The sequence below is a fragment of the Primulina huaijiensis genome, chromosome 9 (genome assembly GCF_012295235.1).
Source record: "Primulina huaijiensis isolate GDHJ02 chromosome 9, ASM1229523v2, whole genome shotgun sequence".
In the NCBI taxonomy this organism is placed as follows: Eukaryota; Viridiplantae; Streptophyta; class Magnoliopsida; order Lamiales; family Gesneriaceae; genus Primulina; species Primulina huaijiensis.
The window spans coordinates 22,202,466-22,219,757 of record NC_133314.1 but is presented as its reverse complement, the minus strand read 5'-3'; the positions used below and the strand labels follow the sequence as shown (position 1 = coordinate 22,219,757).

The window sequence follows — 17,292 nt, the reverse complement described above, 5'->3', positions numbered from 1 at the left end:
TAATGATACAAGATATATAATATATCTATCCTTTGAATATAAATAGAGGATTAATATGGTTTCCTTGGCGGATGAAGATAGATTTTAAGTCTACAGTTCTATTAGGACAAATAATTATAAAATGTTTTTGTGAAAGTTCTCTTTGAAAAAATTTCTAAAATGTTATAAAAGTTCATTTAAGAATAAATATGTGTTTAAACAACTATTTTCTAAAAATATTTTAAAAATTAAAAAATAGTATATATGTTTTATCTTCAATTCTAAAAACATAAAAAAAAGCATATAATAATTTTTCGTTAAAAACTATATTGTAAAGAACACTATTTTAAAAATATTTTTCACATTAATTTTTTATCCAAATACATATTTAAAATTTTCTCATTTATTAAATACTAAAAAGATTTCTAAATTATTTGTCAAGGTGAAAGTAAAATAACAAGGTTCAGTTTACACCAACCATTTCTATATACGAAAAACCCATTATTTATTTTTTTAAAAAAAAAATTAGTCTTGCCTTGGAAGTTGAGCTACCAATTGGCGTCAATATATATATATGTTGACCCACTTGGAGCCAATTGATGCCGACTCTCCAACTCTTCATATCCACAACGTTTCATTATCTAATTTCTTTAAGGTAGTAGGATCCTGCCCTAAAGTATATAAATATGTTGCTACATGGTAAAATATATATCAATAGGTGGGTGAAATACATATCCTACTTGGTACGAGATTTGATATATTATCTTAGATTTGCTTGGTTTGCCCAAAAGATGCCAATTGCCCAACTACTTTGCCAAACGGCTATACATTTCCATGGGGAAAGTACGGTAAAGATAATCGAGTGGAGCGTCATTAAAAAAAAATGCCATGAGATCATATTTTTAAAATAAAAGTTTTAAAAAATTATAAGTTTGATTTAGTTCAATATAAAATAGGTATTGGACTTCTAGTTTCCATTATAAATTAGAAAAGATCAGTTATAATTTCTACGTTCGACTAATATACATATATATCTTGGAGAGGATTCCCGAACCCATGTTATATTTTATACAATATGCTCGCGCAAACATCTAAAATTAAAACAAAAATACATTTCGATTTCGGTTCACAAATCCAAACTCGATTTGTTTAGAGCCCTACTTGTGGCAATACTAAAAATGTCTATAATATTCAAACGTAAAAAGCCATTGAAAATAAATCTAGTTTTTTTTCATGAAGTATGATGCGACTTCGTTGAAATGGATGAGCCGGGTAAGGAGCTCCAACGGGTCAAATCAATAATTTATAGTTTTTAGGGAATTTGAGTGAAGATAATGGCTTCAATAGCACCTGCAAACAATGAAAGGAACTCGTGAATGGGCGTCGGAGGGGTGTCCGGCGTGGCCACTCCGATACTTAAGTCAGCAGGTTGAAGATGAGCCAAAAGCAATATTTGGTAGAAAAATATGTATAATGCTTAAGAGTTCAAAGATTTCAGAATCTGTAAATGACATTAATACCTGCTATTTATAGTAGAAGATGAGGTAGGTACCTCGATTCCAGTGTTACCTACTAAGTATGACAAGTCGGCTGCCCATACCTTATCTTCAATGATGCGATCCGGGTGAAATGGACGAGCTGGGTAAGGAGCTCCAACGGATCTGCTATCAAGATAATGAAGGAAATAAGAGCAAGGGAGAGTATATATGTGATGAAGATATATCTCTGTAATATGGCTCCAGCTGTAACCTGCACACAAGGAGATGAACTCGTAAATGGGCGCCGGAGGGGAGTCCGGCGTGGCCACTCCGATGCTTAAGTCAGTGAATGACTCAACAAAGGACCAATGTAACCAAGTGATGGTTGTGATATTGGCGTAAGAGTGTAGGCAATAAAAATGAATTCCCACCTAAATGTAAAGGGAGAACCTGATATTTATAGTAGGAGATGTGATGATGACCTCGTTCTGCGTGCTATCTACTAATTATAGTACGACGGCTACATTCTTACATGTCAAATCATACACTAGTCACATTCCGCCTGTCTGACTTTGTCAACCACTTGGATTATTGTCAGAGATAGGACAATCGCCCACATCCTATTCTGCTAGTGTACTCGAGTGCGGTGCTCATATCGAGGTGGCCCGGTTAGAATGCCTACCGGGGGCTTATATAAGAGCCCGAATGTCTGGTTGCCCGGGGAGTAGAGCCCGGGCTTGCATCTGCCCGGCTTCAGAAAAATCCACACTGCAGATTGACCTTGATTTGGGAATACATCTGAGGGGTATCATCAAAGTATATGATGAGGAATTCTACGACAAAACATGGCTCATGTTGGCTTTGTAGTATTGGGATATATTGGTTTATTAGTATATAATAATAGTAGTAAAATAACAGTGGGAAGTAAGCTATTACAGCTGGAGAAACTCCCCACTCGAGAAAATTTCATGGGACTCCCGTACTTAGTTATCTATCCTAATAAAATGTCTTAAAACGGTAGGTGCATACATAACAACTTGATGACAAGTGCAGCAGCATTATACCCCCCTCTCATTTGGAGTGGCTCGAAAGAATAAAAGAAGTAATGAGACGACAATTTCAGTCCAAAAGCGACAGCTCCCCTCCCCGATCCCCAAAAAAACACCTCTATTTCACTATAATATCACTCTTAATTTGTCATCTTCTGATCTCACTCTCTGCCGTTGGGTAGATGGACGGTCCCTTTTGTCCCTTCTTGAGCCTAAAGCTACCGATTCTCTCACTCTAAAACTCACAATATATCTTCTCTATGCTGGAATCTCCATCTCTTGTTCTTGGTTTCTTTTTCTTTTGATCTCATCAACACTTGGGATTGCAAAAAGTGCTGCATTTGCGTAGAAACGATGGCTTCGAGGGGTCATAGGAAACAGAGGTGGTGTGTTCAACAGCTGACTCCTTTGATGGAAGGCCCGGATTTAGGAATGGAAAGTCAAGAAGGGAAACAAAAGGAGAGTTCTTGGGAAATTATCAGGGAATGGTTCGGAATGGAGAGAAGTGTGCCACCCGGAGGTAGCAGCTTTCCATCGTCACCGCCGTTGTACGGATCCGGAAACGTTAGTCCAGCGAAGATGCAAGATTTAAGGCTTCTACTCGGCGTTTTGGGATGCCCACTCGCTCCGATTCCCATTTCAAACAAACCCATCTCGCAACTTCACATTAAAGACATCCCCATCGTGAGTGATCAAATTAAGCAACTGTAAATTGTTTATTTCTGGTTATCGGTTCAGCCCATTTGAATTTGATTTGGATACAGGAGACATCTGCGGCGTATTACATAATTCAGCAATACTTGGCGGCAACAGGTTGCTCAAAGCAGCAAAAATGTGCGAAGAACATGTACACATCTGGGATTGTGAAACTGATACGCTGCGAAACGGAGATTTCGTCTGGTAAAAGCGTGAGAACGATGGGTTCAAGAAGCGGTGAAAATGGGTGTTTTGTAATGTGGCAAATGTCGCCGGGTATGTGGTCACTTGAACTGGCGGTCGCCGGAAATAAAGTGGTCGCCGGCAGCGACGGAAACATTGCGTGGAGGCATACGCCATGGCTCGGTACTCATGCAGCTAAAGGTCCCCAACGTCCTCTACGTCGTATCATTCAGGTAAATTAATATATTAAATTCTGTACAATAACTAATTGCATTCACGAATCTGTATTAAATTTTGGGTTTTTGATGTAATTAAGCAAAAAATTAATGGGCAAAGCGTGAGGATAACAGGTTCCAAGAAATGTTTTTAATCAATAAATAGCATGGATTTAATTTAGTGATGGATATGGGAACTGACAGTGTCCCCTGCTTTACCCAACACTTATCTTTGGACTCGCACATAATTTATGAATACAGATCATGTGAATACGGATACTATCTGACATCATCACTTATTTATTTTGTACCCCAATTATTTTCCATGTTAATTTTTTCGTATAACGTTGTACGACATTTGATCTAGATCTCGTTGATCATTTTATATAATTTTATTTATTTAAAATAAATATCGAGTGATGGTAAATGTTCGTGATATCTAATGTTTTGTAGTCGAATTCTATTATATATAATAAAAGTGTATGATTGAAGATACATATACTTTTGATATTGGTGCTTTTACTTTTTTTAAACTCCCATCCTTTATATTTCTTTCATTTTGGCCATTATTTTATCCATTACAAAGATACATATTCCTCTGTCACACCAAGAAAAGCTGTGCCAAAGAGAGATGCAGCTACCAATCTACAAAATTTCAAATATGCTAAAGAGATCGCATGCTGCCACACTCTTGGATCCGTAAAAACCATTCAAATTCAAAGATTTGCTATGTCGGATTTATATTTCTTTCATTTTGGCCATTATTTTATCCATTACAAAGATACATATTCCTCTGTCACACCAAGAAAAGCTGTGCCAAAGAGAGATGCAGCTACCAATCTACAAAATTTCAAATATGCTAAAGAGATCGCATGCTGCCACACTCTTGGATCCGTAAAAACCATTCAAATTCAAAGATTTGCTATGTCGGAGTTATATTTCTTTCATTTTGGCCATTATTTTATCCATTACAAAGATACATATTCCTCTGTCACACCAAGAAAAGCTGTGCCAAAGAGAGATGCAGCTACCAATCTACAAAATTTCAAATATGCTAAAGAGATCGCATGCTGCCACACTCTTGGATCCGTAAAAACCATTCAAATTCAAAGATTTGCTATGTCTTACTCCGATCGGGACCACAAATATCAAATGGCAGCTAGATTTAATATCATTATATAAAAAAATTTCATTTTAAAATATTTTTCACCATTCCCCGCAGGGCCTGGATCCAAAGAGCACCGCGAGCCTCTTCGCAAAAGCACAATGCCTCGGCGAGAAGCGCATCGGAGATGACGATTGCTTCGTCCTGAAAGTAGCTGCGGATCGAGCAGCGGTCATGGAGAGAAACGAGGGCCCGGCAGAGGTAATCCGCCACGTTCTCTACGGATACTTCAGCCAGAAGAGTGGCCTCTTAATCTACATGGAAGACTCTCACCTCACCAGAGTACATTCCACGGAAAACGACACCGTGTACTGGGAGACCACCATAGGTAGCAGCATTGGAGATTATAGAGACGTCGATGGGATATTGATCGCACATCAAGGGAGGACCGTCGCCACGGTGTTCCGATTCGGGGAGACGTCTATGCATCACAGCAGGACGAGGATGGAAGAGATATGGAGGATACACGACGTTGTTTTCAACGTGCCTGGACTTTCATATGACTCCTTCATTCCTCCTGCGGATATTTTTGATACAGAACAAAAACTAGTTTCCCCGTGATCATCATTGGATTTTAGACTAAATATCTTTTGCCAATAATTTGGTCCGATGGGGAATGAGTAATTATGTTTAATCATTGTATATCTTTTGTGCCTCTGAATATTTTCGATCTCCCTTGATCATGCAACTAAAAGATGAACCGCCACAGCATCTCGCGAATTAATTAAGCAGCACTGGCAATTCTTTGCTACTTTTTAAAAGTTTAAATAAAAATTGTACATTATTTTCCTTTTCACATACTACCCCGGTACCTCCATTCCATACACGTATTTGTGTTTTCGCAACAAATAATTAGAAAAAAAATTCATTTTATTCTTATTTAACGAAGGTTTTCATAGAATATAAAAATTATTAGAACTAGTTAATCTATTTAATGACTATAGTATATTAATAAAATAATTGATAAATAGTAATAGATACAGACATTAGACTATATATTTAAGACAGTTTGAAATATGAAATGCAACATTTATATTTGGGATCGAAAGAAGAAGAAGTATTATTTAAAGTTTTTGAAGCTCTCCCACAAAGACTAGTGGCTTGTTTGATTTTAAATTTGATACTTTGTCTTTAATTTTTAAATGTGATATTTTTAATGATAATTAGTTTGTATTACATAGTCTAATAATGTGTACTAACTGAGATGATGGAATATCATGTTATCTGAGATCGCTCTTTTCAATAGGCACTAGTACTATATACTATGTATGTCATATGAGAATAAAAGTACTATTTTTAAATATGAAGCACATTTTTCATTTGGAATCGTTTCTAGGAAAGCAAACAGTCGATCTTGCTATCTTCATCTGTTTGAAGCTCTTGGGCTTGGGCTTCAAGGCACCAAACCAAACGTACACACTTTTCTATATACTCCAAAATTTTCAATTGGTTGAGCTAGCAATGAACCGCCAATTTCTCGTAAAAATCCACTGCATTGCATGGGAGTGCGGGCCAAAAGGAAGATATATGGTAAAAAAATCAACGAGCGAATGACCATTGTTTTCAGTATTCCGTGTTCCGGCGACGCAAGGAATATGCATGAAATGAGGATATCTCTTTTCAAACTGCTTTCGATGGCAGACTAATCGACTTTGCTCTCATAAAGTTAGAAGCTTCATCGATATTTTTACACACAGAATTGCGTTTTCTTCTTCCTACCAGCTACCCTCAACCCTCCCCTTTAGCTTGCTTTCTTTCTTTCTTTATTTTTTATTTATTTATTTATTTAATTTTTTTGTAACCCTTTAATAATTTGTAAATTCGTTTTTCTTTCAGTTACGTTTTTCTCAATTTAATATCAATAACAAGTTTTTCCTATTTTTGATGTGCATGTAATATAATAATTTATTATATTACATGCTAACATATTCAGCATTTATTTTATATTTTTATATTTTAATATAAAATCATTTCATTTGTGTTTCAGCTCTTATTTAACTCTTAGTTTGTTTTTTTTTATCAGCTAAGTGTCATAACTTCTCATCTTTTTTATTTAAAAAATATTTTTGAAATTATTTCCCATTAATTAAATCATAATTTCTATTGAGTCCAAAGTTTTTTTCCATTTAAAATAAAAAATGTCGAATTGAAATTCCATAAATTTAATAGTTCTTCTGAAAAAGTTTCTACTTAAAAAATTTTAGAATTTCTTTGGCATTTTTTATTATTCATGAAATTTAATTTAATTTTTATAATTCTCAAATTATTATTCTATTTTTATTGAAAACTAGAGATATAATGGCACAATAGCTATTAAAAAATTAAAATAGATTTAAATAAAAGTTATAATATTAAATAAAATTCCTTTATTTTATGATGTAATTCTTCCAGACTTGTGAATTAAAAAAAGTAGGGTTGGAGTGTGATTAACAAAACACTCCCCATAAAAAAATCGTGGTTACTGTAAGGATACCTCGATCTGGTGTTCACAAATTCAAAGATGATACCAAAGGAATATGGAAGTGTAAAGAAGAGAAAAGAGAATGAAAATTCGATACTCTTTGTCGGCTTTCATGTCCCAAATAGAGAAATTTTTGGAACCATTAGATTTTTTTTACTCTTTTGTAACATATCAGGTCTAATATTTTCTTGATTAATTATTTAGTATATAATTAACATTATTTTAAGAATTAAATCATGATAAAGCAGAGTCAAAAGCTGGGGAGCAAAAATCAAATTACTACGTACATATTAGTTGATTGTATGATTGATCTTTTAAAAAATTAAAAATCTTTAATCTTATTTTAAGAAAGACAATTTGTTGCCGTCAATGTAATTTAAACAGTTATTACACTATTCACAATCACTGTAGCCACACCATGTTCTATGGCTTTAATTTAAACCCCTTCCTTTTTCTTTCATTATTTAAAATTTTATGCATAGATCAATCTGGTGTTACCTAAGATATTAAGTACCGGTTAATTCAGATATATTTTTTATTACAAAAAATCGATAGACATTTTTGAATTAAAACATCAATTCAAGGTGTTTAGTATATGTGAAGATGTACCCTGCCTCTATATGCTGAAGTGGCCGGGTGGCTAGGATTGCAACGATTCATTAGTGAAATATCTAATGGCTATTATGTTTTAATCTCTTGGGCCCACATTTAATTAAAAGGAGATGAGTTGGCTGTTGTACACACAGAAAACTTAAAAACAGAAAGAAGTTCTCATCTCTCTGTGATTACGATAGGTTTTCTTTTCATTCTTTTTGAGAGATATAGCTTGCGTATTTTTCATCCTAAAATCCTACTGCATAGTTGAGAGATTTTGTACTCTTTCTGTGAGATTCTGAACGCTGTAAACTCATCTTTGGTAGTGGATTCAATTGGGGTTGTAATCATGATCCTCGTATGTAGGATTATTCAAATCCGAACCAAGTAAATATCGTGTGTTCTTGTTCTTGATTGCTTGGTGACTTTATTTTCTTGTTTGCTATTCTGGAAGATTCTTCACAAACTGGTATCAGAGCCAGCTGCTACAGAGTCGCTGAATCTTGTTTCTTTGTTCAGAAGGTGTTTGTTATTTTGCCCGTGAGAATTCTTGCGTTGATTCGTTGAAGAAAGTCTACTGGCCAGGGACAATCTTCAGTATGTCGACATCAAGATATGAGGTGGAAAAATTTGATGGCAGAAATGACTTCAACCTGTGGAGAGAAAAAATGATCGCTCATTTGAGAAATTTAGGGCTAGACGAGACTCTAAAGGGTAGATCGAAGATGCCAGACACCATTGCAAACAAAGGTGAGATTTTAAAGAAAGCTAGAAATACTATTGTTCTGAGTTTAAGCGATCAAATCCTTAGAAAAGTTTTGAAAGAAAAATCTGCATGTGATATGTGGAATAAACTTGAACAACTCTATATGACTAAGGCCCTACTAAATAGGATCTACTTGAAACAACGGTTCTATAGTTTCAAGATGGATGAGAACAAGTCTATAGATGAAAATATTGATGAATTCACTAAGTTGCTCTCAGACTTGGAAAACATGGAAGTAAGAATTGATAAAGAAGATCAGGCTATATTTTTACTGAATTCTTTGCCAAGAGCCTATGATAAATTAAGAGACACTCTTAAATATGGAAGGGAGACTTTAACCCTTGAAGAGGTCACGGGCGTTGCCTACTCGAAAGAATTGGACTTGAGAGCAGCTGGGAGACATTTTAAACATGCTGGTGAAGGTTTAAATGTGAGAGGAAGGTCCCTTGAAAGAAGAGTAAATCTTAACAAAGGCAGAAACCAGCACAGATCAAATTCAAGAGTAAAGAAAACGTGTTGGATTTGCAAGAAAGAAGGACACTTCAGAAGGAATTGTCCCCAGAGAAAGGCTAATCAAAAATCTGATCCAAACCCTGCTTTCGACACAGCAAATCTGTCGGATGGGTATGATGATGCAGAAGTTCTCACTATTTCCATTGATGATCCAAAGGAAGAATTGATAATGGATTCTGGTTGCACTTATCATATGTCCCCTCGAAGAGACTGGTTTATTGACTTCAAAGATGTTGATTCTGGACAAGTTTTAATGGGAAACAATGAATCCTGCAGAATTCATGGTATTGGGACAATAAAATTAAAAATGTGGGATGGATCTGTGAAGATGATCACTGATGTCAGATTCATACCTGACCTAAAGAGAAATCTAATATCCTTTGGTACTTTGGATAAAAAGGGATTCAGTTACAAGGCAGAAAATGGTGTTCTAAAGGTTGTACAAGGATCCCTAATTGTTATGAAAGGAATTCTCAAACAAGGGCTGTATGTAATGCAAGCCACCACCATCACTGGAGAAGCTAGTGTATCCACATCTAACAAGGATCAAACTGAGCTTTGGCACAAAAGACTCGGACATATGAGTCTTAAAAGACTCCAGGAATTAAGCAAACAAAGCCTATTGGAACCGAAACAGATAAACAATCTTGAGTTTTGTGAAAATTGTGTACTTGGCAAGGCCCACAAACTCAAGTTTAACACTGCCATTCACAGGACCAAATCAACACTGGATTACATTCATTCTGATTTGTGGGGCTCACCTAAGGTACCTCTTTCACTTTCAAAATCTCAATACTTTATTTCTTTAATTGATGATTATTCTAGAAAAGTATGGATATATTTTCTAAGAACGAATGATGAAACATTTAACAAATTTGTTGAATGGAAAACCTTGATTGAAAATCAAACAGGAAAGAAAATAAAGCGATTGAAAACTGATAATGGGTTAGAGTTTTGTAGTCAAGAGTTTGATGAATTTTGTGCAAAATCTGGAATCGCTAGACATCGTACATGCACTAGCACACCACAACAAAATGGCCTAGCAGAACGGATGAATCGAACTATTATGAATAAGGTTAGATGCATGTTAAGTGAATGTGGTTTGCCAAATAGATTTTGGGCAGAGGCTGTCTCAACAGCGTATTATCTTATAAATAGATCTCCATCTTCTACTATAGATTTCATGGTTTCTGAACATAAATGGTCGAATATAAAACCTGAATATGATCATCTTAGAATATTTGGGTGTGTGGTTTATGTTCATGTTAATCAAGGTAAGCTGAATCCTAAGGCAAAGAAAGATATTTTTCTTGGATATCCCAGTGGTGTTAAAGGATACAAAGTGTGGTTACTTGATGACAAAAAATCTGTAATTAGTAGGGATGTAACTTTTAATGAAAATGAAGTTTATAAAACTAACATGAATTTTCAAGAAACCGCCAGGTCTAAACAAGCTGAGCAACATGTACAGTCACAGGTGGAGCTTCAAAGTTTTAATGACAGGTCTGAAGCTGAAGTTACAGGAAATCAAGATCAAGGTGGAGAAGAACATCGTCAACCTGAAAATGTTCATGGTATGCCCCAAGATGATGAAGAACAGAATGAAGAAGGATTACATGATGAATCTGAAGTCAATCAACATCTTGATAATTATGTTCTTTCAAGAGACCGTGCAAGGAGACAAATAAGACCACCATCAAGGTTTGCAAATGCGGATCTTATTGCCTTCGCATTAAATGTGGCTGATGTGTTAGAACTTGAAGAACCAACTAGCTATAATGAGGCTAAAAGAAGTAAAGATTGGCCGAAATGGAAGAGAGCTATGGAAGAAGAATTTCAGTCACTTGTTAAGAATCAAACATGGACTCTTGTTGATAGAGAAAAGGGTAAAAGAATCATTGGTAGCAAATGGGTGTTTAAACTCAAACCGGGGATTCCTGGGGTAGAAAATTCCAGATTTAAAGCTAGGTTAGTGGCAAGAGGATTTTCTCAAGTTGAAGGTGTAGACTATCACGAAGTCTATTCTCCTGTTGTAAAACACACCTCAATTAGGATCTTGTTGGCAATTACTGCAATCCAAAATTTGGAGTTGGAGCAATTAGATGTCAAGACTGCTTTTTTGCATGGCAACCTTGAAGAAAAAATCCTAATGTCTCAACCAGAGGGGTTTGTGAAAAAGGAAGAAGCTGGAAAAGTCTGTCTACTTCAAAAATCTCTCTATGGGCTTAAACAATCCCCAAGGCAGTGGTATCGTCGTTTCGATGATTTTATGCAGCAAAAGGAATTTCATAGGTCCAAATATGACAGCTGCGTTTATTATTCTGAGCTACCAAATCATGGTTTCATATATCTACTGATTTATGTAGACGATATGCTCATTGCATGTAAAGAAATGAGGGAAATAGAGAAACTCAAAAGGCTCCTCAATTCTGAATTTGATATGAAAGATCTTGGCCCAGCAAAACGAATTTTAGGAATGGAAATTGTCAGGGACAGAAACTTGGGGATCTTATCTCTATCTCAAGAAGGATACATAAATAAAATTGTAGATATTTTCGGCTTGAAAGATGCTAAAAGTGTTAGCACACCAATTGGTGCACACTTTAAGCTTGCTTCAATTAAAGATGATGAAGCTGAAATGGAAGCTGTATATATGAAATCAGTACCTTACTCAAGTGCAGTAGGAAGTGTGATGTACTCTATGGTGTCAACTAGATCGGACATTGCCTATGGTTTGGGCCTAGTTAGCAGATTCATGAGTAAGCCCAGTAGAGAACATTGGCAGGCTGTCAAATGGCTGCTAAGATATCTCAAAGGCACTTCTAAGCTAAAACTGGTATACTCTAGCCAGGCACAATCAACTTGTGATATCATTGGGTACTGTGACTCAGACTTTGCTGCTGATCTTGACAAAAAAAGGTCACTCTGGATATGTTTTTACATTTGGAGGGAATGTGGTGAGTTGGAAGTCAAGCCTACAACATGTGGGAGCTTTGTCAACAACAGAAGCTGAGTATATCTCTCTTACAGAAGCTGTCAAAGAGTCTTTATGGATTAAAGGATTTGTTGGAGAAATCGGATTTGAGCAGAAATATGCAACCATTTTCTGTGACTCACAAAGTGCTATCAATTTATCAAAAAATGCTGTGTTTCATGAAAGAACGAAGCACGTTGGCGTGAGACTACATTTTGTGAGGGATATCATCTCAAGACAACTTGTAAGCGTAAGAAAGATTGACACAAAAGTCAACCCCGCAGACATGCTCACCAAGATCATTTCGGTAAGCAAGCTCAAAGATGCATTGGGTTTGCTCAAAATTCAGGAGTAGCGGTCCTGGATGCAAAAAGGGAACTCTTATTGAATCCGTGATACAAGCATATTAGAGTCAAGGTGGAGATTTGTGAAGATGTACCCTGCCTCTATATGCTGAAGTGGGTGGCTAGGATTGCAACGGTTCATTAGTGAAATATCTAATGGCTATCATGTTTTAATCTCTTGGGCCCACATTTAATTAAAAGGAGATAGTTGGCTGTTGTACACACAGAAGACTTAAAAACATAAAGAAGTTCTCATCTCTCTGTGATTACGAGAGGTTTTCTTTTCATTCTTTTTTAGAGATATAGCTTGCGTATTTTTCATCCTAAAATCCTGCTGCATAGTTGAGGGATTTTGTACTCTTTCTGTGAGATTCTGAACGCTTTAAACTCATCTTTGATAGTGGATTCAATTGGTTGTAACCCTGATCCTTGGATGTAGGATTATTCAAATCCGAACCAAGTAAATATCGTGTGTTCTTGTTCTTGATTGCTTGGTGACTTTATTTTCTTGTTTGCTATTCTGGAGGATTCTTCACAGTATACAATTTTTAACTTGCAAAATTTGTGGTAATATTTATGAATATATTTGGAATTTTTGAATGTTCTGTAAAAGTTTTGCCGGCCAACATGACAATAATCGTTTAATTATATAATAGTGAAATTATTTTTATTTTTCTGGGTTATTGCAAGACAAGATAGACGACAATTTTAAAAAATGAAAGTTTAATCTCATCTTTTAATAGATAAAAAAAACTCTTTTATTTGGAAATCATTAATTAATTAGGCAAACTAAAACAAGGGTGCTACGTAGTTAGAGAAACCAAATATCAATGCATGGTAAAATTCCAAATCTCTTAATAATAAGATTATGGGCATTATAATAAAGTACTTATGACTTATTAAAAAAGAAATTAAAATTTTCAGTATTATAGAAATGATTAAATAACTTAAGTTATCACCCGAATGGCGAGTTCCGGCCATGAGTCACTCCGCCGGCACTGATGGCATGGGGGTTCATCCGGCGAGGAGATGGCCTTTCGAGCTTCATCCCTTCAAATTTATTTTCCCTCCTTGCGTTGTGATCTCCGGACGAAACGGGCTTCGCTTCGTAAAAATCCCCTCCAGATGATTCAATTTCGCCGCCTCTCTCAATCGACAAAGGAGCAATCTGAACATGGTGATCATCAATATTGCAGGATGCAGCAGCCGAACCCAATTCCTGAAGCCTCAAATCATCGGCCCAAATATAAGGGCTTTTACCAGTGTTGGTGTTGTATGGATTTGGCCTCTTTCTTGTCAAGATATTATCGTTGTTGTTGCTCCGCATGAATGGATCCATGGACGATGATCTCTCCATGGTTTGATGATGAAGTTGATCGAGATGATCATTACTTCCGTAGATGTTGAGATCTTGAAGAGATGGGAAACTCATGGCGGAAACTTCAGGGTTAATATTGGGCTTGTGGTAGCTCGCGGAAGCAGCGGCCGCCATGTTTTCTCCTGCCAGAGTTTGACATGCTTTTTCAAGAATGGCCTGCATGTATTTCCCTTGAGCCTCAATTCTCAGTTGAAGATGTCTTTGCACCTGTAAAATTCACATGGATTGATGGATATCGATTTTTTTCATTGAATATGAATACACCATAACGAGAATATTATCTAGAAAAATATATAATTCAATGGTTTTTCAGAAGCTAGCTAGCTGTTTACCTCTAGTTGTTCATGGAACCTTCTGTTCACCTCCATTTGCATCCTAATCGGGTAAATTATACCATCAGTGCTTATACAGACAATTCATTGAAGTACTAACGACCATGAAGATAACGAAACACAACGTACTCATTCATGTTGCGTCCATGCATTCCAGATGATGATGCAATGTTGTTTCGTTGAAGTTCTAAAGATGAAACTAGAAGTAAATTTTTCAATCATTAATGCTTATGAAAAGGTAGATTCAAGATTGAAAAATTAAAAAATGGCACTGCATGCATATAATATATTAACTTATAAGAGTTAATAATTTGAGAAATAAATCTTACCATCTTTCATTGAATGATCACTAAATTCTTTGTGAGGCTGCTTTCCAAGCCTGAATTTCTGAAAGTACAGAAACCATGAAATTAGTTATAATCACATCTGCAATAAAAAAATTAGCTCCACGAAGACGAGTCGATCCTGAAACTCTCATGATGATATAAAAACTAAGGATTATGTTCACAGAAAAAATGATGATAAATATACATGTGTGTGTGTGTGTGTGTGTGTGTGTGTGACCCGTGATAGATGGAAAAAAAACCTGAAGATGGCTCTTCAGATGATATAGAGTCAAGCCCTTGACCCCCATAACTCTCATGATAGTCTTTGGCGTCGCCTCTAGATGACAAATCAAATTACAGATAACCAATTAGAAAACAGATTTATAACAACCGGTCATTGAAAATGATAAATATAACGCATATATACTAAAGATACATACTATCAGGGCCCCCGAGTTGAGTAACAGCATCGACGAATCGTTCATGAAGCTCAACGGTCCACCGGAGACGAGGCTTTGGATCAGTAGTAAGAACAAGGCCCGAATCTCCTTGAACACACATGGAGCGCTCGTGAGGATTCATACTCGATGGTTTCTTGGAATGGAACATTCTGTACGTTCCTCTCCTACTTTCTCTCACTACTTCTATCGAATAAGAAGATATACAAGAACAAATGCTGTACGCAGAGAGAATAAGGTCCGGTTTTGAAGAGGAGAAAAGGGACGACTGTGTTTCTCTAATTAATAGAATGAAAAATAGACACCGGTATGTAATTTAACCCTAATGAAAAATAAAAGATAAAAGTAAAGAAAATTGGCCTTTTGTGCTATATATTTATTATTTAGTCACAAAACATTAATAATTAATATTTCAATATTAAAGTTCTTTATTTTGCTAGAATCTTTAAATTTCTCAACACCAGAAAAAACAAACACACAAAATTTATTTATACGTACGCACACAAACTATCCTTTGTACTAATTATCTATCAATCTTATTTGTTGTGGTCAATTAGTTGATCAGTTTTCAAAACCATTAAAGTATATTTAATTTATTCCGTACACGTAAACTATCCCTTTAATTTTGTGTTATTATCATAAAAACTCATGCATATTGAAAATAAAACATTTATTCAAATTTAAAAAAAATATATATATGAAACTAACATTGGATTACTTATATAGATGGTCAATGATAAAAGTTAAGAGTAGTAGCCAACTAGGGCGCGCAAAGCAAGCAATAAATCTATAGCTTCTCTCCTTTTTAGTTCTAAAGCTTGGGGAGTTCAATATCTCCAGTGCTTTTGTGGGATAGAAGATTTGAATGCTCCCTCGCTTTCTATTACAATCCACAGACAGACAAACAAAAACAAAAGTCCCAATTCCCAACATACAAAGCCAGCCCCAATCTCTTTTTATAGTACTTCATATTCATATTACAACATTAATGCAATTAAAAATAGATAGAAATTTAATTAGGTACTTAGTTTATGTTTATGCCGGATGGAATCAAGATTTTTCGTTATCACGTGAGTTCACGAAAATGTTTATGTCACTGCATCAAGACATTTATGTTTATATGTGTAATTAGAATGTGTCCATTCAATAGTCTATGGCTTAATTAGATTAGCTTCCCCATTATATATAAAAGGGTACGCATCAAAAGTTGAGGTTTAACTTTTAATGGCTTATTTAATCTATAATAATAATAAAATCATATTATAGTAAAAAAAAAAAAGAAATATTGAAAAAGCGGGTTGGATAGATATGGGGATGCTTGCTTGAATTTTAAGCATATTAATATGCTTTCTCGAATTTATTCCTCAAATTGAATATATTCCCCCTCCTTTGATCAGTTCAATAAGCGGGACCATATATACATACATACATATACATATACATATACTTCCATACTTTTTAACCCTTCGATTTGATTAAATGGGTGTGATTTTAAATTACATGCACAGACCCAATTCAACCATAACAGATCCCTTGCAAATTTAAGTTTTATGGGTAAGACAGTGAGTGAGTCCACTCGGTTTCTAATCTCATTGGGAATCTGATTCGTGCAGGACCATTTGATTTTCATGGGCTTATTTTTATCTCAAAAGTCTAAAAACGTGGAGGCCTTCAAGATCAAGACTCCAGATATTACAAATTCATTCAAGATTTTGTGATACAGTCTTACATATCTATGAATGTAAGACATGTCAATTCGATCCATATGTATAGTGAAAGGTAACACTTTCAACATAAAAATAATATTTTTTCACGAGCCAAGTCGAACTCATGAGACGGTCTCATGATAGTTATATATATAGACACACGTAAACGTGGATTTACAAAGTAAGTTATTAGAAAAGTATATGTCTATAAAATGAGATTTTGTGGACTTTATCTTAAATTCACAGTTCTGAATGCGCGTCCTAGCCAAGAACCAACAACATTTCAGTGCCTGAGCCCCTTGCAGAGGAGGGCTATATGACGAATGTGATAAAAATACAGAAAATCCAACTTCTAATATAAGAAATTCTGAGCTATGGTTGTACATTCTAATCTCTTCGGTTAAGTGTCAAAAAACGTAAACTAGGAATAAAAGTTTCCACAAATTACAGCAAAGTTAATTTTGCCATTTTGATGGAAAATATACAGGAATCTACAACTAAAATGGTGTGAAATGCTAGAAATCCTACGCTAATCTAGAAAGCTTATGGATAATGACATGAAATTTACAATGGAACTCGAAACAAAGCTAGAATTCTAGAGCTATGAAATTTGGAGAAAATATTGCATAGTTCTGCGATTTTTGTTGACGATTGTTCGTGTGTCCTGTCTGCCTT

The 17,292-nt window shown here is 35.4% G+C and overlaps 2 protein-coding genes across 2 annotated transcripts; one reads left to right on the top strand and one right to left on the bottom strand.

The window, feature by feature from the left end:
- Positions 1-2,540: 2,540 nt before the first annotated feature.
- LOC140983814 (uncharacterized) lies at positions 2,541-5,466 on the top strand. Its single transcript, XM_073450965.1, has 3 exons — positions 2,541-3,190; positions 3,271-3,618; positions 4,823-5,466. Exons 1-3 carry the CDS (start codon positions 2,861-2,863, stop codon positions 5,324-5,326), a joined length of 1,182 nt encoding a protein of 393 aa, XP_073307066.1. The 5' UTR covers positions 2,541-2,860; the 3' UTR covers positions 5,327-5,466.
- Positions 5,467-13,234: 7,768 nt separating this feature from the next.
- LOC140984700 (myb family transcription factor IPN2-like) lies at positions 13,235-15,185 on the bottom strand. Its single transcript, XM_073452250.1, has 6 exons — positions 14,894-15,185; positions 14,714-14,790; positions 14,457-14,514; positions 14,257-14,326; positions 14,128-14,170; positions 13,235-14,002 (listed from the first exon to the last, which is right to left on the bottom strand). The coding sequence occupies exons 1-6, from the start codon at positions 15,060-15,062 to the stop codon at positions 13,373-13,375; spliced, it is 1,047 nt and encodes a 348-aa protein (XP_073308351.1). The 5' UTR covers positions 15,063-15,185; the 3' UTR covers positions 13,235-13,372.
- Positions 15,186-17,292: the final 2,107 nt, after the last annotated feature.